The following is a 21,401-nucleotide window of genomic DNA, read 5'->3' as shown; positions in this document are numbered from 1 at the left end:
TTTAATAACTTGTTTTAGGGTTATGCCATCTGTTACACACGGCACCATGTGTAGTCAGAGAGCTGCCGTCTTTGACAAATTTACATCAGAAACACTGAAATAATCATAGATATGCCTCAAGAGAGCCAGCAGGAGGATTGCAGAAAGCTGAAGTGAATCATAATGTGAGTGAACCCATAGGGAGAGTAGTTCCTATTACCAAGACTGTTGGCAACTTTTCCCTCAGATGAAAATAAAGAGCTAAATTTGGGGGGTTCTGGCTGTGCTGGTTGGCTGTGCACTAGCAGCTTCTCTCAGCCCATAAGGCAAAGCATTGCAAGTTAATGAAGACTCCTCCTCCTGTGCAGATTCCCCCTTTCCTCCAGCGAGATCCTGGAGATAGCTGATAGTTAGGAGATCCCTATAGAAGGTATGCTGTCAGGGACCCAAGAGGTTGGGAGACTGTGGTTGAGGTTGCCTCTTGCCTGGGGTGAATCCTCCTAAATTTGTGGGTTTGTTGGGAGGAACCCCTACCCCCTTCCCTAGGATGTCAGTTCCTACATTGACACACAGCATGCCAAATAAACTATTTATTTCTTTATTTAGAACATGGTAGTGCCCACATTGTGTGATGTGCTTTCAATCACATAAGAAGACATGATCTCTGAATCAGATTGTACCGAGTTTCCATTCCCTCTATGCAGGAACAACCTGTGTGGAGGATAAAGAGGCTTTATACGTGATGTGAATAATGAAAGGAATGTAGATTTTCTTTCCTCCTTCTAATGTTCAGAATGTAATTAAAGTGAATACCAGGAACTTCTATTGTATCTTAAAGAAACAGAGTAGGGGCTTTTTTTTTTTTTTTTTAAAGGGATGAAAAAGCAAGACAAAAAGGAGTGTTGGATACAGACACTTCTAGCTGTGAGCAACACAAAGTCTTCTGATAGTTTTCATAGTTCTAGGTACTAGATTTAATCTGAAAAATGCTCCGAGAATAAGCCTTGAAGGTTGTGCAGTAGTAGGCAGTGAGCTGTGAAAGGATATTATAAAAAGACATCACTTAAAACACTTGAATGAATCACTTGTTTAGTCACTAGGCAATAAACATTTGCTCACACGTTACTGACTCCTCCTAGTGCTTCCATTTTCTAATTAGTCTGACTGGTTTGATGAAATACACCCTGTTTTACAGCAATATGGATAATCTCTTAATAAGAGGCCTGATTCTGCAAAGTGTTGAAAATTTTGGCCCCAGTCCAGCAAAGCATTTATGCATGTGCATATCTTTGTATGTGTGTAGTCCCACTGACTTCAGTAATGATGGGATTCTAAATAGAGCTGATTGGAAAGCTTCCCAGAAGAAGAGCCCCTGTAAGTTCACAAGCTTGTCTCTCTCACCAACAGAAGCTGGTCTAATAAAAGATTTTACCTCACCCACTTTGTGTGTCTGATTGGAAAATGGAATTTTTGTCCAATTGTATTGTCGGGGTGCCATTTCTGCCCATTTTAACGGCTCCTTTACAATGCCAGAGTGGCAAAGAAAGGGCACTTGTGTAATTGAGAACTGGGCCTTGTGTTGTATTCATGTCAGTAGTGACAAGGCGGGTGACAAGGCAATATCTTTTATTGGACCAACTTCTGTTGGTGATAGAGAGAAGCTTTTGAGCTTACACAGAGCTCTTCTTCAGGTCTAACAATTTTCTGTATTCTTTGCTTGCTTCTTTCTTGAGGGCCAGAAAGTAAATTTATATTTCATTTCAGGTAGTGCAAGTTGAACAATTGTTGTTTGTTTTGTTTTTAACAGTAAAAATGTGTGTGACTACAAGTTTGCTTGCTTTATTATTCCATTCAAAATTATATTCATGCAAAAAAGTAAATTCAGGATTGGGTTCTCAAGTACTGTTGATCAAAAATGAATGAAATGCACTCAGATACACTAAAGAAAGAGCAGCTTTCCTGTTTGTAAGGTTATGAAGGGGTTAGTACGCTATTTCTGGAGGTGATCCAAGAATCATACCAGAATGAGCTTTTGAGTCTTGTGGGTTTCAAAAGCTGAAAAACATCCTTTTCCAGTGTTGTTTTTTATTTAAAAACTCTGCTTGACAATGTCCCAGAGGTCTTAGAACCTTCCCCTCAAGCTAGTCACAGTTTTATTTTTATTTAATCCTTTTTGGTTAATTCTCTGAATAAACATCAGGAAGTAAAATACCCTAAGAATAAATTGCCAGCCACATAAGCCTTTCTCCTAGTTTTGTCTCCTCAACACTCTTCCTAAGAAAAGACAGTTAATTAGAAGTAGGATGTACCTTCACTTCCTGTGTTGGCCATAGGCCAGTTGCTGCCTTTCCTTCTCCCATAACTGGAGCAGAGGGAGGGGAAAGGTTAACCGTTATGCCTGGCTAACCTCTTTTCCTCTCTTCATTTGTGAATATGGCTGTTGGGCTAAAGCACCCCACCTTTCCAAGAGGGTACGTCCATTAGCATTATGGGTATGTCTGCACTGCAGTCGCTGAGTGCGATTGTAGCTCTCTGGTGAATAAAAGCCATTTCGACTTCCGCTTGTTGTACTCCTTGGCTGCTCCTCCTTGGAGCTAATATGGAGAACAAGACAGTGACCCCCCTCCCGCCCCCGTGGCCTTTAGGTGTGTATGTGATGTCTTGTCACCTGACAACAGAGGCTCCTGTCACGCAGGGATCAGTGTGACTTCCTGCTCAGGGCACTGCAACATGGTGCAAGGGATCACATGTCACAATGACACTCACTCAAATTTGGCCTGGCCACCACTCCATCATGACAGAGGGGCAGCCGGGCCAACCTGAGTGGCGCTGTGACCCTGTGTGCCAAGCAGCAATGGCCAGAGTGGGGAGCTAACCCATGGGTGAGTGCAGGGCTAACCCCATGCTGCTGGGTGAGTGCAGGGCAGGCTAACTATCTGGTACACCCCTCCCCCTCTCCCTTTACCCTTGAGCCTCCCTTCTGCACTGGCCTGGGATTAGGGTTGTGGTTCCGGGTGCAGAAGGTGCTGCTGTGGGTGGTCGGTGCCCTCTCGATGGGGCAAGGAGGAGGCAGTAGCAGCAGCAGCCACCCCCAATAATGACCCATCACCCCTAGGTTGCAAAACTTTGCTCGCCACCGCTGCTGATTAAATATTGTAAGGCCCTGGTCCTGCAATTCATTGTTCATGGGTGCACCACTGCCCTGCTGTGCCCATGCACAGTGAAATGCAGGATCGTGACCTAAGTATTCAGCTCGGGGGTTTGTAGTTGTATGGAGGTTTCTAGATTCATCCCGTGTAAACCCCTACCAGAGTGGATTTGATTAAATCATGATTTAAATCACTAGTCAGGAAGACTCAATTTAATCATGGTTTTCTACATACAAGTGCATTCTTGTTGGTTGTTATAACCTTAATACATATTCTTCACAACTCGGAGATAGATGTAGGTTTCATTTTTAGAAGGTACACACTATACATTTTTAAACAGTGATTTATTTTGAAAACTTTTCAGATTAGTTTTACAGCTATATCGGAAAATGAATGATTGTTTGGTTATTTTATTTACCAAAGGTAATTGAAGCAGATATTTATGAAGTCATTGGGAGGCGAACTATCTCCAATTCAACAGGTTAATCATTAATATTAGGAGGATTTTCTTGCCATGCTGTATTAGGAGGAGAACAACACCAGACAGACATTTAAATTGTTTTATTTAACTAAAGCAACAACGTTAAGTATTCTGGATTTTTTTTCTTCAACAGCAAACATATAATGTTTTAACAAAACAAGCATATTTCCCTCGCTTCTCACATTTATCTCCAGACTTCTTCTCCTTGTCCAGATCTATTCCGCCCCCAACAATCTTCTATTCACTGAACTTTTTGAAACTTTGCACTTTTAGAGAGAGGTAAGGAATTGACTCTGTGTACACAAATTTGCAGAGGGACAATAGAGTTGAGGTCTATTACTTGTCACTTCTATATATTATGTATTTATTTAAAAACATTTTTGCTGTTAACAAAAATGTTACCTCTGGAGATATAAATCCACAGTCTGAGAACTGCAAAACTATCTCTGATGGTATCTTCTAGACTGAGCACTGAATCCCATTGGATAGATAGAAAGATTAACCTAAAATAATCTATATAGAAGCCTGTGGAATTCCATAAGATTGGGTCCATAATCCATGAACTATTTGAACTCATTTACAAAGCTTTTCTTAAATATTACCATTACATGAATATATTGTCTCATACTATAGAATTAGAATTTATTATCCCTATTCCATGATGAGATACATTATAGCTCAAAGATATCTTAATTAAAACTATCTTTAGATACAGTTTCCTCAAAAAGCATTTTATCAAAAAAATCCAATTTAAATAAAAACCGATTTAAAAATCATTGATTTTTATCCACCCTGACCCCTACACATCACAGAACCCCTCTCAGGCTCTCAGTTAGGGTCAGAAGTGGAGCCAGGGGCCTTGCACAAGCTATCTGAATTGGGTGTGATTTTTCCCTCTAAGTGAATTTAAACTTTGTACACCTCTACCTCGAGATAACGCTGTCCTCGGGAGCCAAAAAATCTTACCACGTTATAGGTGAAACCGCGTTATATTGAACTTGCTTTGATCTGCTGGAGTGCGCAGTCCCACTCCACCTTCCCCCCCGGAGCGCTGCTTTACCACGTTATATCCGAATTTGTGTTATCTTGGGTCGCATTATATCGGGGTAGAGGTGTACTTAGCAAGTCTGAGACGAAAAGTTAAATATTTCCAGACTGCCTAGAAGGTCACTTAGTTTAAGATTGTAAATGAACGGCAAAAAAGTAGAAAAAAATCTATTTGCTAAATTTTGTTTTTCAGAAGGAACAGTGCTGGATGTTGAGAGTAAGAATGGTCATGTGGTTCAGATATTGGCTTGTAATTCGGGAGAGCTTCTGCAACTGACTTCTTGTGTGACCTTGGGCAAATCACTTTAGCGCTCTGTACCTTCATTCTTTGTTGAATAGAGATAATAATCCTAGAAAGCAGTGTGGTCTGGTTGTTAGCTTACTGGTCTGGGAGTAGTCCAGGTTCAGCACCGAACTCACCTGTGTATGTCTGTTTCCCCTCCCCTCTTTTGTCTCTCTGGTCTATTTAGATTGTAAAGTGCTTGGGGTAAGGCCTGTCTCAGGGCTGGTCTACACTGGGGGGGGGAGGAATCGATCTAAGATATGCAACTTCAGCAATTACCTGGGGGTCCACACGGCGCGGGATCGACGGCCGTGGCTCCCCCGTCGACTGCGCTACCGTCGCTCGCTCCAGTGGAGTTCTGGAGTCGACGGGGAGAGCATTCGGGGATCGATATATCGCGTCTTAACGAGACGTGATATATTGATCCCCGATAGATCAATTACTACCCGCCGATCCGGCGAGTAGTGAAGACATACCCTCAGACTGTGTTTGTGCAGTGCCTCACACAGTGGGACCCCACCTGGAAAATACTTAGTACTAATAATAATGTCTAGTAAGGTATTGGATACTTTTTCAGCAGCCCAACCTAGTTGGTCAGTCTCTCTCTTAGGGTTTTCTAGAATCCACCATCGTACCATCTGCCTCATGCCATTTCTCAATATAATGGGCTAAATTTTCAAACATAGTTTCCTAAACTGTGTTTACAAACCAGAGTTTATGTACACACAGCACAGATTTATACAGATAAAACCAGCAATTTAATGTTCAGAAACATGTCTTTTTCAGAGTCACTGCTTCCCAGGATAATCTGCTGAACATCTGCTCCCAGTGCGACACTGTGGCCAAAAGGGCTAATGCAATCCTTGGATGCATAAACAGGGGAATCTTGAGTAGGAGTAGAGAGGTTCTTTTACCTCTGTGTTGGTCACTCGTGTGATCATTGCTGGAATATTGTGTCCAGTTCTGGTGTCCCCAGTTCAAGAAGAATGTTGATAAATTGGAGAGGGTTCAGAGAAGAGCAACTAGAAGCATTTAAGTATTACAAAACATGCCTTATAGTGATATACTATTACTCAAGGATTACTCAATCCTTTTAGCTCAACAAAGAGAAGGTTAAGGGGTGCATTGACTGCAGTCTGTAAGTACTTGGGGAACAAATATTTGATAACAGGGTCTTCAATCTAGCAGAGAAAGGTATGACACGATCCAGTGACTAGAAGTTGAAGCTAAAAAATTGAGATTGGAAATAAGGTGTAAATTTTTAACAGAGAATAGTTTACCACTGGAAGAACGTACCAAGGGTCATAGTGGATTCTCTATCACTGGCAATTTTTAAATCAAGATGGGATATTTTCTAAAAGATCTGCTGTAGGCATGATTTTGAGGAAGTTCCATGGCCTGTGTTCTACAGGAGGTCAGACTAGATGATCACAGTGGTCTCTTCTGGGCTTGGAATCTATGAACCCAAGAAAATTGAGCTTTTGTCATTCTTCTACAGCATGGGGCCCATTTTACCAGAGAGGGCATATGTGATCTGACATCTCCTTTCCTTCCACTGCTGAAGAAGGAGAGCAGGCTGGCCTGTGAGCCACTAAACCTTGGAAAGTGTTTGTGGCACAAAATTGCAGGAACCCATGCAGTTTACTTCGTAAAGGTGGCCCTGCTGCTTTGATGTCCAATTCACTAGTTAAAGGAATACAAACTTGGAGTAAAATCCTGGTCCCATTGGAGTCCCTGGGTGGTCTTTCAGAAATGCAGACATTCAACATGCTTATCTGTGCACACGTTTCTTTGGTGCATGTGGCATACAGCAGTAGTTCTCAACTGGGGGGTCTGCAGCTCCCTGCGGGGTCTGTGAGCCCTTTCAGGGGGGCCATAGGCCCTGTGTCTGAAACCCCTCAGGTTCCCCAAGCCCTGGTGCCCCCCTCCCCGGGGGCTGAAGTTGGGAGCGACACGGGGCTGAAGCCAGGTGCCCAGGGGCCCCCCACCCCGATCTGAAGCCCCGAGCCCCGGCGATCGCATGGGCAGAAGCCTTGAGACCATGGCAGAGTTGGGGGGGGCACAAGGGTGTTGGTCCCCCAAACTGCAGTGCCTTACCCAGGGAGGGGCAGTCCCGGGGGGCAGCTCCACCTCCCACCTCCTCCTTCGGCCCTGTACTCTGGCCAGGTCATAGGTGGGAAGCCGGAGCCAAGCAGTGTGCGGCAGCTGCTCCTCTGGCTGGTGGTGCCATGGGGTGGGCAGCCGTGTCATTCCCCCAACTGCTGCTGGTGCCAGGGGTTGTGGCTGCTCCTCAGCTTCCAGCTCCCCCCATTGACTGCTCATGCAGCCAGTAAGAGCTGCCAGGGTGTGGGGACCCAGTTCCGGGGCCGGCAGAGCCCTCGGGGAGCAGACACTGCGGTGGGAGCCCTCCCAGCACACAGCCCCTACCCTACCCCTCTCCCTGCACTCTGGGCTACCTCCCGGCCCACACACTGCCCCTAACTACCCCCGCCCTGCAACCTGAGCTACACCCCTCCCAGCACACAGCCCCTCGCTACCCCCTCTCTGCAACCTGAGCTACCCACTGCCCACACACAGCCCCTAGCTACCCCCTCCCTGCACCCTGAGCTACCCCCCTGCTGCTCACACACAGCCCCTAGATACCCCCCTCCCTGCACCCTGAGTGGTTTTCCAACGTTTTGAGCTGAGCTCCCCACCTTTGAGTTATAATTTTTGGTTGTGCCTGCCATCCCCCACAACCCAGACAGGCTGGGTGGCCTGCTGAGGTGAGTCAGGGGGTGGAGGTTGTGCTCCCTCCCTGGGGCCTGCCGTGTGATATCTGGGCCAGAGCCCCACCAGCTCTTGCCCCCCCAAAATAGAGGTCAAATTATGCTTATACCTAAGGGTCCCCCCCGGCCCAGATCTCTGAGTCCCCCGCCCCAATCACCCCCACTGGGTCCTGGAGGTTTTATAGCATGTTGAGGGGAACCTAGAAAGAAAAAGGTTGAGAACCCCTGGCATACAGTACATATTCTGCATACTAGTATTACTATAAGGAGCCTCCTTCTCAACTTGGAAGGCAAATTTAGATGAGCCTGATTAAAAAATAGCTTTCATCCATTGATATATGTAGATACAATATGCAACACAGAAGGAAATTTTAATTCTTGATGTCAAAAGCTTAGTGTGCTAAACCATTTTAGTAATTTTCCAGTCCATAGGAGGGTTATCTTCACATAATTATCTCAAGATAATGCAAATGGCTTACAATGTTCCTGGCTTGTAACATCTATGGGGCTGACTTAAATGGTGTACCAAGTCCTCAGAGGGTTATACTGCTGCCTTTTCAATATAAGTCATTTTGAAAACAATCCACCTCGCTCTCCACTTTAGAATTAAGCTGATGGTCTGGGATGCATGGGGCACGCTGTCAGACTACTAAAGTAGTTAGAAGAATCTTTCTGATAAGTTAATATGCTGACTATTGTAAGGTGAGAGTGAAGCCCTTAAAAGGACCCATTTTATGAAAACAATTCAGAAATCAAAAAGAATATATTTCAGGTGGTCTCATCTTCCATTTGAAAATTAAATTGCATAATCCTAAACCATTTAGGAGAATATTGACCCAGTTGAAGTCAATGGCAGAATTCCCATTGACTTCAATAAGGCCAGGATTTCACTCTTTGCGATTAACTATTTCTAACTTGAGGCCTATAAATATAGAAATAACTGTCTTAACTATTGCATCGTGTTTTCACAGATGTGCACTGGTAACTACATATTTGTTCCATATATGATAACCCCACATAACAAAGTGTACTGCTGTGATAGCAGTTTTATGAAGGGATTAACGGAGCTAATGCAGCCCAGTTTTGAATTGCTCCTTGGGCCAATATGTTTACCTTTGGTGGATCGCTTCATTCAACTCTTGAAGGTGGCACAGGCCAGTTCAAGGTAAGATCTCCTCTCATCTCCTCCCATGAAACACACACATTTTTACGGATGATTTCGATATTGGTGGTAGGTTTCCTCAGGGAGATATTAAAATTCTATAGCATTTTCCATGGAATAATTTGAATGGAATGAAAGTAACTATTTTTAAAAGTATTCTAAAACTATTATTTTAACTATTTTAAAAAAATATGTATTTTATTTATTCATATTGAATTATAAGCTAGAGCCCCACTGTACTAAGGTACTGCACAAACGCATAACATAAGACGGCCCTTGCCCCAAATGTCTAAAACAATGTGTTTAATTGTAGCCAATATTTCCGGGAGTCCATTCTTAATGATATCAGGAAGGCCCGCAACCTGTACACAGGCAAAGAGCTAGCTGCAGAGCTGGCAAGGATACGACAGCGAGTGGATAATATTGAACTCTTGTCTGCGGACATCATAATAAATTTGCTGCTGTCCTACAGAGACATTCAGGTATGACCTTGCTGTTCAGAAATAATACGTTGTTTCAATTCTTCTTCTTCTGCAATGTAAAAGATATGGTGTTTTTACAGAGTGTGGTAAGCAACTGGTTCATTAACAAAACAGTGCTTTTGTTACATGCATTATAGACGCTATTAAAATTAATGAAACATTTTTTTGACTGATGCTTTGTTGCTTTATTTTGCAGTTATAGTGTGTGCATCTACTCACTTGGCAGAGGTTAATAACAGACTGCTTGTTGTGTTATATATGTTGCTTCTTTACAGTTAATTATATGCTTGATCATAGGTTAATGATGGTTTTTAAATGTATATCTGTAGATGAAGTGATACTATCTCTTAAGTTCATGAGCCTCTGGGGTATTAAGACTTTTTTTAAAGATTGAGGGACAAATAATAATTACATTCAATTATACAGTAACCTTCACTAAGAGCCCGAGGGTACTTTATAATTCAAGCACAATTAACCGCATAATATGTCTGTCTTAATGTGAAAGATAATATAGATTCACCCTCTGAAGCCAATTTCACAGCAGTGGGACATAAATGCTAAAAGCTCCAGTTCCATGGAAGAATATATGAATTCATATTTATGTAGTTCAGCAGACATGACTTTACAGATTTTCACATTAAGTGCCATGTCCCCTTATAATAAGAGGTGGGGTATGACACCAATCATAACATGAGGTTGAAGAAATTGAAATCCATAAAGCCTATTATGAATTCATAATAGATCTCTCTGTATGAAATTCCAAATCCATAATTTATAAGCAGAGTTTATATAGACATTTCTGGCAGCAAGCACTTACAACTTCATTATTCTCCCCTTCTCTTGGAAGGATTATGATTCCATTGTGAAATTGGTGGAAACTTTAGAAAAGCTGCCTACCTTTGACTTGGCCTCCCATCACCATGTGAAGTTTCATTATGCATTTGCACTAAACAGGTAAGAATAATTTTTCTCCTCTGTGAGAAATCTGAAATAATAATCTGATTTATTGTTTTACTTCAAACTCTCCACAGGGCATGGTGATCCCATTGCAAGACCCCCTTCTGGAATCTTCTCACACAGATCTTAGTCCCATATATTGCACTGAACCATTTTCAGGACTCTCTGAATTTCATTTTCAACTAAATGTCCTTCCCCTTCTGTGCCCTCAAATTCCATTTCACCCTTCTTCATTCTTCCTCCTTCAGGGTGGGAGTTCAGTTTGTCTTACTATGTGTGTAAATCAGCATTTAACTTTGCTTTCCACACCTGATTTTGTACAAACAGAAAATATGAGGTGGGACAAAGGCCAAGTAAATGTTCCATAAAATGCACTCAAATTAATAAGCAGCATAATTTTGTCAGGGTGCTGGAGGTACAACATGGTAGCAATCCCACTGGTTTAGACAGCCTCATGTCTAAATATTATCTATTCCCATGTCAGGGGACAGAAGGATAAGTAATGCTAATGGGGTGCAAAAAGTAAACCCTCCTGTCACCTTAAGCAAAGCAAAACATCAGACAGAAGATTTAGTTCATTTTTAAAAATTTCTTTTCATCTCCCTCGCACTGTTTGCTAGTACATAGATAATGTGCCATCTGCTGTGCTATATATGGCTTTTACGGGTTAAACAGGAAACTAAGATTTTTTGCATGACAGTCCAGAAAAATACTGGCCACTGAACAAGACATTAAAATGGGATTTTCAAAAGAGCTCAGCAAGGCACTCTGCTCCCTTGCTCTGCTGTCATTCAGGTCAGTGGGAGTCGTACCATTGACTTCCATGAGAACAGAGTTAGGCCAACTATGAGCATTTTTTTTGAATATCTCACACGAAATATAGAAAATCTCATAACAATAAAGGCTAAGATCAGCCTTTATTATCAGAGAAAAGCAACAAGCTTTGAACACCATGTATTCCCCCATCAAAGAGATTCAGAACTGTCCATCTATTAAAATAATTGTGAGAAGATATTATAGGTGACAAGCTGAAAAATTAGGGACAATTATTTTTGTAGGAAATGAATGCTGTCTAGTATTATTTAGCCTGAAGAAAAGATCCAGGCCCTTTTTAGCTATCATACAGCAAGCATATATACTATGCCCTGTATGTTAGTTATAGCATGCCATACATATGCACAGTACTTTGCAGATAACTAAAGAACCTCAGCATACTCTTTGGTGGCATGTACCTGCCACTTTAAAATTTTTCTGCATGAAGCACTATGGACACCTATGGTGCTTCATAAATAATAGTAATTTAGACCCTACAGGTAACATTTTCAAAAGCATCTAAGACACTTTTGAATGTGATACTTAGGCTCCTAAGTCACTTAGGTGCTTTTGGAAATTTTGCTCAACACCTGGAATATAATCCTCTCAGGCAGACCCTTATGGCCATGCACGCTCCATTGACTATAATGGGACTCCTCACAGATGTTAGGATCTACCTTTGCAGTTCTGATTGCAGGATGGAGCCTTAGAAGGTATCTGACATATAGGCTTTTTGAACAGTAGCTAGAAAAGTGTTCAGATATAATTTCACCTTTTTTCTTTCTCCAGATTGTAAATTCAACTGGAATCAGCGGTAGCCATGAATATGGTCACGCTTTATGGTGTGTGCTTAAGTCAGTGAGGAGGGTTCTGCTCATGCTCAGTGTTAACGTTCTCCCTTTAGGGAGATTCATGTTATGAGGTGTTTCCTCTTGTAAGCCTAGTCTGAGTGGTGACTGTGAGATTTCTGGAAGTGTTACTTAATATTTGTGCAAGTAGCAATGATGTTGACTGTGGAAGAAACAGCGTCCTTCACGTCTAGTCTAGAAATGAGGTGTTAAGTGTTGGTCGCTATTAAGAAGGAGTAGAGCAGCTCCTGGTCAGAATCAGTCAGAAACAAGTTTTTAGGAGGGTGTGGATAGTGGAAGAAAGAACCAAAGGAAAAACACAGTGGAGACCTCTGTCTGAGGAGAGCAATGAAAACATAAAATGGTTCATTTCTCATCACAAAATATTCTCATGCTTTGTTGATTTTGCTCATTGTCCTATGAAGTCCAAGTTATAGGCAGTCAACCAGGTCAGACTAATAGCCAGCAACTGAGAAATCTAGAGGGGTTATCCAGCCCAGTTGCCTCTCTGAGAATGAACAGTTATATAATGGAGCTCAGCCAAAAGTGATGAAGTGGCCAAACACATCCCCCTTTCTCTTCACACCAGTGGTGATCATGAGAAGATGGGATGAGGAATGCTCTGAACAATTGGTCAAGTCCTGCTGCTGACAGGTCAAAACAGCAATGCAGACATAGACTGCCCAAAACCATCAGTCAGAGACAGGAGCCTCCAACTGCTCATCAGCAGTAAGCAGAGATGGGAGAGTCTGCACAAAACAACAAAAAGGGAAACCAACCACTCTTCCATCCTGGAACCACTTATGGAGTTTACAACAGCCATAGAGCTATGGCAGTGTAACCACTCTGGCTGACCCAAATGAAGGGGGAGACAGGTGGGCTGAAATTTGGAATAGGGGTGGTTGGGAGGTGGAGAATCTGTGTAGTTTCTGTGCACAGATCAGAGTTTATTTATTTGCTTTCTTACCAGGTTGATACAATTGTATAGGTTGGCTGAGTGCACAGTGGTGTATAGCCGACTGTACTTATGTGCTCCAGAAAGTTGTATATAGTGTCTGCTGAAACGCAGTTCATTGTTTTGCAGATATTTTTTTCTTCTTCGAACACTTAGAGATCACTTAGTTCCATTTAATTTAAACATATCCTGCGGTGTAGCTTTCTTTTTCAGCCACATTTCATGAGCTCTTGTGAGTACCATAGAGGAAGCAGATTTGGTGTCCAGTGCCAAATCCTATACTAAGCAGCTTGACGGTTGCTTCAAGTCAGTGGTTTGCATTGCAGGGACAATGTGCTTTTTGGCTAGCTCACCTTATCAGGAGTTTGCACAGCTGCTATAGAAAGGGAGCTTGTGTGAAATGATTGTTGATGTATTTTTATATTTGTTTTGTTTTTGCAGATTTAGCTGATGCAGTTTTGAGAAGCCATTCAACACCTGCTTTGGTTTAAAAAAAAAATCCTAAAAATACAGAGTTCAAGTGATTAGCTTAAAGGGAGAGAAACTTGTTAGTTTTGAACTAACCCAATCCATTTTTTTAAGTTCTGTTCACAAGCCTAAAGTTCTTAGTCTCTAAACTTCTAACATTGAGAAAACAGAGCTCTGTGATATATGTGGCTTTTAAGAAATATCTCTCCGATGTGAGAATAATATTTTGAAGGTCACTTGCAATAAGTCCTTATCTAGATATTAAGGCAAAACTTAGGAGTGATGTGGCTTGCATGAACCTGACCCGTTGTACTTGAAAGTCCACAATCCTTTTTTCTTTCTTGGTGTTCTTTGTGGGCCTAATTTCTTACTTGAGCAAAACTCCCATCCTAGTGGTGAAGGCCTTAAAAATAATTGCATGATTCTTTAGTTAACAGACTGCTGAAGCAATCTAACTGTTCTGATCTGCACATGCTTTTCTTCGGACTCAGTTGCATTTGTAGTTGAAAATTAACCTGTGACATAGCTGAAAATATGATCTGCTTCCCTCTATTGATCTCTTATGTTTGATGCAAATCCCAACCATGCAGATTCAAAGTCAGGATACAATTCACAAAGGCAAGAATATTCCCTTATTACATCTCCATTTAAGTAGAGTTCGTTTTATGATGGGTTTCAGAGTAGCAGCCGTGTTAGCCTGTATCCGCAAAAAGAACAGGAGTACTTGTGGCACCTTAATCTCTAAGGTGCCACAAGTACTCCTGTTCTGTTTTATGATGGTCCCAGTCCTGCTCGCATTGAAGCCTATGGGATTTTTGCCAGTTGACTTTAATGGAAGCATCATAGAATCATAGAAATGTAGGGCTGGAGGGGACCTCAAAAGGTTGTCATGTCCAGCTCCCTGCACTGAGGCTGGACCATGTAAACCTAGACATCTACACAGTTCTCCAAAAAACAAACAAATGGGCAAAACCAAAGAAGACTGAGAATATTCTGTGCTGAGAAATGAACCATTTTGCTATTTCATTGCAGAATTAAGTCATATTTAAACAAATTTTAAAACTTTGATAGTGAAGATTAGTATCCAAACCATGAGTCATCAGGAAGTATCTAATGCTCACAGTATGTATGTACTCATAGGAAATATTTTTCTTGTGAGTTATATTATCCCATAGTCCTTTTATTTTTATTTTCCTGGGAATTTGATGTGTTTTGGGTATTCATTTTATGCCCGAAAGATAGAGGGGGACAAGAGACCTTACAATACAAATCAAAAATAATTGTTTCCCTCCTAATACATTAAAGAGCGTGCACTTGCTTAGTGTTTCTTATCATGCAATCTGAGAACTGCAGCTGTTTTTTTGTTTTTTGTTTTTGTTTTTTCTCATAAAATAATAGTTGGATCAAAGTGGTATGCTGTTGGAGAGAGTTTATAAAATGATACAAAAAAGTGGCCCTCCCTAAAGGGGAAAAAGGTCCATAGCCTGGTTCTGAGAGATGTGTTTCGCCAGCCAAAAATGTATGTGCCTATCAATGCAGTGTAAGAAAATCTTGGGAAGTTCTTCCCTACTACTCTAGTGGTTTTAAGTGGAAATATTCATCTGTGTATTTTTTTAATAGGCGAAATCTACCCGGAGATAGACAGAAAGCTTTAGAAATTATGATACCCCTGGTACAACATGAAACTCAGGTAGCTTCAGATATGTACTGCCTGGTGGGACGAATCTACAAAGATATGTTTTTGGACTCTGGCTTTACAGACATAGAAAGCAGAGACAATGGGACATCCTGGTAAGTGTTCTTGCTCTTTGTCTCTCTTTGGATTAAAAAAAACAAATCTTACTTAAGGCTTAATTTTTCACAAAGAAGGTATTCCAGCACTAACCCCAATCATTTACAATTCTAAAATGACCATGTTAAAGCTCTTATTCTATCACATGAGCATAGTTAATTCATCGGGGTGAGTGAGTCCTCTATCCATAAATCCATCTCCAGGAACTTATTATAACATTCTTTACCGCTGAGTAGCTTCAAATATCCCTCACCTTAGGAATTTTCCTTTCTTTTTCCCCCAAGATGTGGAATTTCCCCCCTAAATTGCTGTAATCTGAAGCCCAGGATAGGCGATAGTTAGTCCTGGACCAGTGACAGGTTTGAGAGCTGATAATCAGTGACTCTGTGTAGGTTTAGAAGTGGGAGCTTTCTACCGCTGGAAAAGATGAATTTCTTTGCTTTCCAATGGGATGAACAATATTTGAATCTACCCCAGGAATGTCCTGAAATATCAGACTGTGATGGTATTTATGTATAGACAAGCTACCTTAGGTCACTTTTAAAGGTGTATTAAAAGTATTAGTTCTAATATTCTTCTCCTTCAGACAGGGCTGGCTCCAGGGTTTTTGCCGCCCCGAGCGGCCGGGGGAAAAAAAAAAAGTGATCGTGATTGGCGGCACTTCGGCGGTAGGTCCACCACGCCGCTTTCTTCTTCGGTGGCACTTCTGCGGCAGGTCCTTCCCTCCAAGAGGGATCGAGGGACACACTGCCGAATTGCCACCGAAGACCCGGATGTGCCGCCCCTTCCCCTTGGCTGCTCCAGGCACCTGCTTGCTACGCTGGTGTCTGGAGCCGGCCCTGCCTTCAGAGGTCTATAAATTTGGACTCATGATACTAGAGGAATCTAGTTGTCCCAGTGGAGAGAGAGCAAAAATGGTCTCAAAATAATTAAAAACTCTCAATTCAAGAGTGTTTATTTTATGATACATAACTGATAGAATGTGTGTTGGTGTGATGTGGTGTGGTGTAACATAATATCGACACTTGGCTGGGGTGAACCACTCAACTTATTTGTGACTTCCCTGCTTGTGACTAGCATGGCTATCCTATTTTCATGACAACAAAACGGTTACACCATCAGTGTAGTATGCCTACACTACACTAAATAGAAAGAAATACTACTGATTGTCCTGTGTGTTGTGTGCCTGGACTGTACTGTCTGACTAAGTTGGGGACAGGCACTGAGTTTTTCTCTGGTTTTGTAGTTTAATACCATACTGAACATACTGAGAGCTCTCACTAAATGAGACTAGATCATTGCTCTGTCTCCCTTATTTTGTCTGTTGAGCTTTTAGTTGCTGAGAGGAGCACACTGAGGTATCAGCCTCAATTGTAGATTATTGCCATCATGGGCTTCTTTCCTTTCAATTAATTTGTAAATGTACACACTGTGTGCTTAGCTTGTGCATGTTCTTTATATCAGATTCTAGTTGTGGTCCTATAACCACCAGCTTCCAGTCTTCGTGTGTGTGTGTGTGTGTGTGTAAGTGCAGTTGAGAATTTAACAGCAAATTTCTTTTTTCTATATTTTCTGTAAACTTTTAGTGCAGGGGGCAGTTCATGATAGAAGTATGTTTAAACAATCTCAGTTTTTAAACACCTCTAATACATTACAGATATGTGACTACTACTGAATCTTTAAATGACATTGGAAAGTAAGAATACAGCTCATAACTTTTGATTTTTTTAAAAAAAGTATCATTCACTAATTCCTCTGAGCCATGACCATTATGAGATTTTTCGAGATTGTCATTTAAATGCCCCCCACCTTTTTTTTTGTGAGGTGATGTTAAGGTAGATAAAATGATAGACTTGAGTATAAAACTTGGCAATATGATGGGTGAAGTAGTATAAATAATGTTGAGTTTATTGTTAAATTATTTGCTTTTTCCTTGTTCATTCATAGCTATGAAAAGAGAAGCAGTGAGAGAGGCTCAAACATAACTAACCTAAGAGCAGCCAATAGGTTCAAACTGTTTTTAATTAATCATAATATTTAACGCTTAAGGAGCTTTTTAATTCCAGGCATCTTAAAGTGCTTAATTATGTTGAAGTAAGCATTATTATCCCCATTTTACAGGGGAACTGGGACATAGAAGTCAAGTGGTTTCTCCAAGTTCACAAAGCAAGTCAGTGGTGAAGCTAATTACCTGCCTGTGCATAAAAGAATATTAAACACTGTCTCACTCTTTGGTTCAGTAGCTCAGGAGGGTCTGTTCTCTAATACACAGTAGTAGAAATGCTGATGATACATCCAGGAAAGAATAGGCAGACTTGTACATAGTGATTTCATTAGAGATGCCACTGTTACTGTAGCTATAACATTATGTATATTATGACTTATAAACCAGAATTTTGTTGTTCTCTCTGTGGGAGGAAAAAATGAAATCATATTGTGCTGGATGCTTGTGTGAAAAGCTCTGCGTGTGTGTGTGTGTGTTGATAATCACATTTCCTCTAGCTAAAAGCCGAAGAATCATTTTTACAACCAGCTAGCAGTGTGAAAAATGTTTGGCCTATTCCAGAGAAGTAAAGAGGGAAGGAAGTACCCTTTCCTAACATAAAAGATGGAAGGACATAAACCTTTCCTATAAATATGAGAATAGCGATAACAGGTTAATTAACTGACACTTTTTTTGTCAGACTACTGCATTACTGATATTGTAAATCAGATCCGCCAATAAATTAGTCTTTTCTATCCAAATCCTTGCTCTTTTACCTCTCTAATTCAATGTCAGTGCTATAACATTTTCCTAAATGTTAGCTTTCGTTATCTTTGTGGCATTTGTAATTGCCTCACTTGATGTGGTGTCATAACTTTAGATACAGATTTTTAAAACCTGACCTCCTGCTTTGCACCTAAAGTTTGCAGATGAAAATAAGTGGGGGTGCAACTTTGTGCTCACAATTCTGTTTGGGCACAACCAGCGATATTTAAAGCTTGCATACACACAGCAGTTGTACACATTTAACTTAAATCAGCTTAGTTAAACTGGTGCAACTTTTGTGTTTGAACCATATCTGTTCAAAAAAGGTTATTTCAGTTTAGCTTGCATCTGTAAATTTACTAATTCATGCTCCATTGCTATAAGTCAGGTCAGGGCTGGCTCCAGGGTTTTGGCCGCCCCAAGCAGCCAAAAAAAAAAAAAAAATTGCGATCTGCAGCGGCAGTTCCGCGGGAGGTCCTTCGCTCCAAGCAGGAGTGAAGGACCGTCCGCCGAATTGCCGCCAAACAGCTGGACGTGCCGCCCCTCTGCGAAGTGGCCGCCCCAAGCACCTGCTTGGTAAGCTGGTGCCTGGAGCCAGCCCTGAGTCAGGTTTAAACCCATGTAAGTGTGTCCCCACACAAAGATTATACAGATTATAACTAAACAGTATAAAACTACACCTTTAGTTATATTGATACCACTCTGTGGGTAGAACAGGGCTTGGAGGTCTAACAGGCAGAGACGTCGGTACATATGACATCAATGATGCCCACAGAATTGCCAGAACTAAAAGAGAGACTGGGTGAGGACTTTGTAAAAGGAGCTAGTGTCTGGTTGCCTCATTCACTTTCCTTATGCACTTTACAAAAGCCGCCACCACAGCTGACACTAATTGGCACACTTAACAGAGAAAGGACAAAGAATGACAGTGCAGTTACAGAAGTAAACTCAGTCATCCTCCGAATTGATCTCTCAGGGTAGGCCAGGGTTCAAACATATTAACAAAGAAGTGTAGTGATATTTTCGCTGCCTGTGCTATGTCTTTCTTGTATATAAATAGAAGACTTCAGTTTTCAGGACTTTTACGCCAACTCCTACAACAAGTACTAAATGCATTTTTTTTTTTAAAGTAGCTGCTCTGCTGATTTGGTCTGAACAAGATCTTCCCTTGCTTCTCTTGTCTTGTCCTTTTCTAATCATTAGGTTCTGGATGGTGGGTGCACCTGTATAGATTCTCTGCTTAGGTTAATTTACATTTCCTTTGTCTGTGTGCTTTTATCCCGTTTATTGTGTGGGTGTCTCTACATTTTAAACAGATGCATAGCAGCTATTTTCATTTTTAAGAACGAAGGGTATACAGGTCAAACTTGGGCATATTTAGACAGTGTTGTGTAGAAGAAATGAAATACTGTTTAGAAATCCAGAGTTGTAGTTACAAACAGGCTTCTATATATTTGGGACAACAACAACAACAATGTTGTTCCCCTTTTCTTCTAATTATTTCATCAGTTTTTTTTCTCTTTTCCTGTCCATTGCATGATGAAGGTAGCACAAAAGATCAGTAGAGAAATAAGGATTCCAAACCTCAAAGCAGCTGTAGCACTAAGCAAAGTAAGAAAAAGGCCTGAGTGTGATTATGCCAACCAAGCTATTCATTCTAGTTAATGAGTTTGGGGCTGGTGGGAGGATTTTTTTGTATTTTACTATAAATAAATGTTTTGCTAGCGTACATTTCCTTCCTCATTTCATTCAGTCTCACAGAGCAGAAGTAAAGACAGATGATCAAAGTAAAGAGCAAATTAAGTCTTCATCACTCATCTTGACTTTCAGGGTCTGTTTGCTGATCTCATTAGAGTTCTAGACTGCTCTCTGTAAATCAAGCAGCAAGTTCAACAGGCAAAATTCAACAGCTTTTGCATTTTAAATACTAGTCTTAATGAGGTTTTTTGGGGGGGTGAGGGGAGTGAGTGAGTGTGTGTGTGTGTGAGAGAGAAATGGGAGAAGGATATATAAATGTTGTACTCCTAAAAATAAGCAGGAAGCATGAGTGGAGAACAGTATAATATTTTTACTTGCATGGATGGTTCTAATTGTGCAAACGGAAGCTAAGCACTTACAGTACCTAACCCTATAATTATCTCCTTGTTAGATTGCATTATTTAGAAAGTAAACTTGTGTGTTTGTTTTTTCTAGGTTCAAGAAGGCGTTTGAGTCGGAGCCAACATTGCAATCGGGAATTAATTATGCAGTACTCCTACTGGCAGCTGGACACCAGTTTGATACTTCTTTTGAGCTACGGAAAGTTGGTAATTAATAGCTTGCTGATTCACAGGCAAATCAAATCCATGATCTCTCCCCACCCCACCCCCCCACTATTATAGGGGAAACAATCTAATGGATGTATTCAGAGTACTTTGATAGTGAGTAATTGAAGACTTCAACTGCCTTTCTCATTAAAAAGGTTTGGCATCGAGCCTTCCTGGTGATCCTGAGTTTAGTGCTCTGGTGGAGACCTGGTTCAGTTCTCTGGGCCCTATCTCTTCCTGCTTGGGTAGCAGAGGGTATAGTGGCCTCATAACCTGCTCACTTTGCAGTTGACCTAGGAATTAATTTGCTAGTCCCTGAAGGAGCATGTTACTACCGGTGTTCGAGGTAAATCACTGTGATACAGGACAGTGGGGACAATGAACTGAAAGCCATCCTAGCAATGGGGAAAATATGCCTTTGACTTCCAGCGGGGTAGGATGGGAGAGAAGAGATTCAATTTCTATTTGCCTTTTGTGCATTGGTTTAGTTGTATATACCACTTTGTTGCCTTATGCTATGATCTTGTAAGATCTAAGGAGATATGCAAAGTCAAGGCTAGCCAATAGTACTTGCATATATATTACAATATAGTCTCTGTAGGTGACAGTCTTCTTTGTCAATCTGTTTAATCAGAGCTACTTTATCAGGATCTGGATAATATAAACATCCTATTGGGACATGTGGCCAGGGACTCACTTTCAAATCCATATTAATGGAACACTCTTGACACATCATTCTAGATAATAAGGTTGGTAGAAAGTGACATTTGATATGATGGAGGCCATTAAATTGTTCTAAATTAATTTCTAAAACATATATAAATATAAAATTGTTTCACATAATATGGCATTACATTTTATACATGCATTTAAAGTGCCAGTGAAATTCATGCATAGAGAAAAGGATGTTTATACATCTGTTATACAATCTGTTATAAAACTTTTTTTTCCATTTGTACTTCCTAAGACACATGCGAAAATGCCATTTTTGTTACTAGGGCTATTTTTTTCTCCACAGAATGTTGCTGAATATTGCTGTAGTGAATCAGTATTCCAGCTAGGCATCAGATGGTGGGGATTTCTTATATATGCAACATAAACCCATGAACCTACTCACTTTTGGTCATTGCATCTCTGATGGTACTTTTCAGAGTTAATTCCA

General features: G+C 41.0%; 1 protein-coding gene across 5 annotated transcripts in view; it reads left to right on the top strand.

Moving 5' to 3' along the window:
* MAP3K5 (mitogen-activated protein kinase kinase kinase 5) overlaps positions 1 to 21,401 on the top strand; it is a 160,078-nt gene that overhangs the window by 71,761 nt on the left and 66,916 nt on the right. For all 5 annotated transcript variants that reach the window (XR_010599700.1, XM_024113118.3, XM_042848192.2 and 2 more), the window contains 5 exons: positions 8,679 to 8,872; positions 9,183 to 9,351; positions 10,199 to 10,305; positions 15,013 to 15,183; positions 20,127 to 20,239. Coding sequence is in view for 4 of the 5 variants with exons in the window: in XM_024113118.3 (XP_023968886.1) it covers positions 8,679 to 8,872; positions 9,183 to 9,351; positions 10,199 to 10,305; positions 15,013 to 15,183; positions 20,127 to 20,239 (754 nt within the window). In the remaining variant the exon portion in view is untranslated. The remainder of the gene's footprint in view (positions 1 to 8,678; positions 8,873 to 9,182; positions 9,352 to 10,198; positions 10,306 to 15,012; positions 15,184 to 20,126; positions 20,240 to 21,401) is intronic.

This window comes from Chrysemys picta, chromosome 3 (genome assembly GCF_011386835.1).
Source record: "Chrysemys picta bellii isolate R12L10 chromosome 3, ASM1138683v2, whole genome shotgun sequence".
Lineage (NCBI taxonomy): Eukaryota > Metazoa > Chordata > Testudines > Emydidae > Chrysemys > Chrysemys picta.
This window is presented reverse-complemented; position numbering and strand designations above follow the sequence as displayed.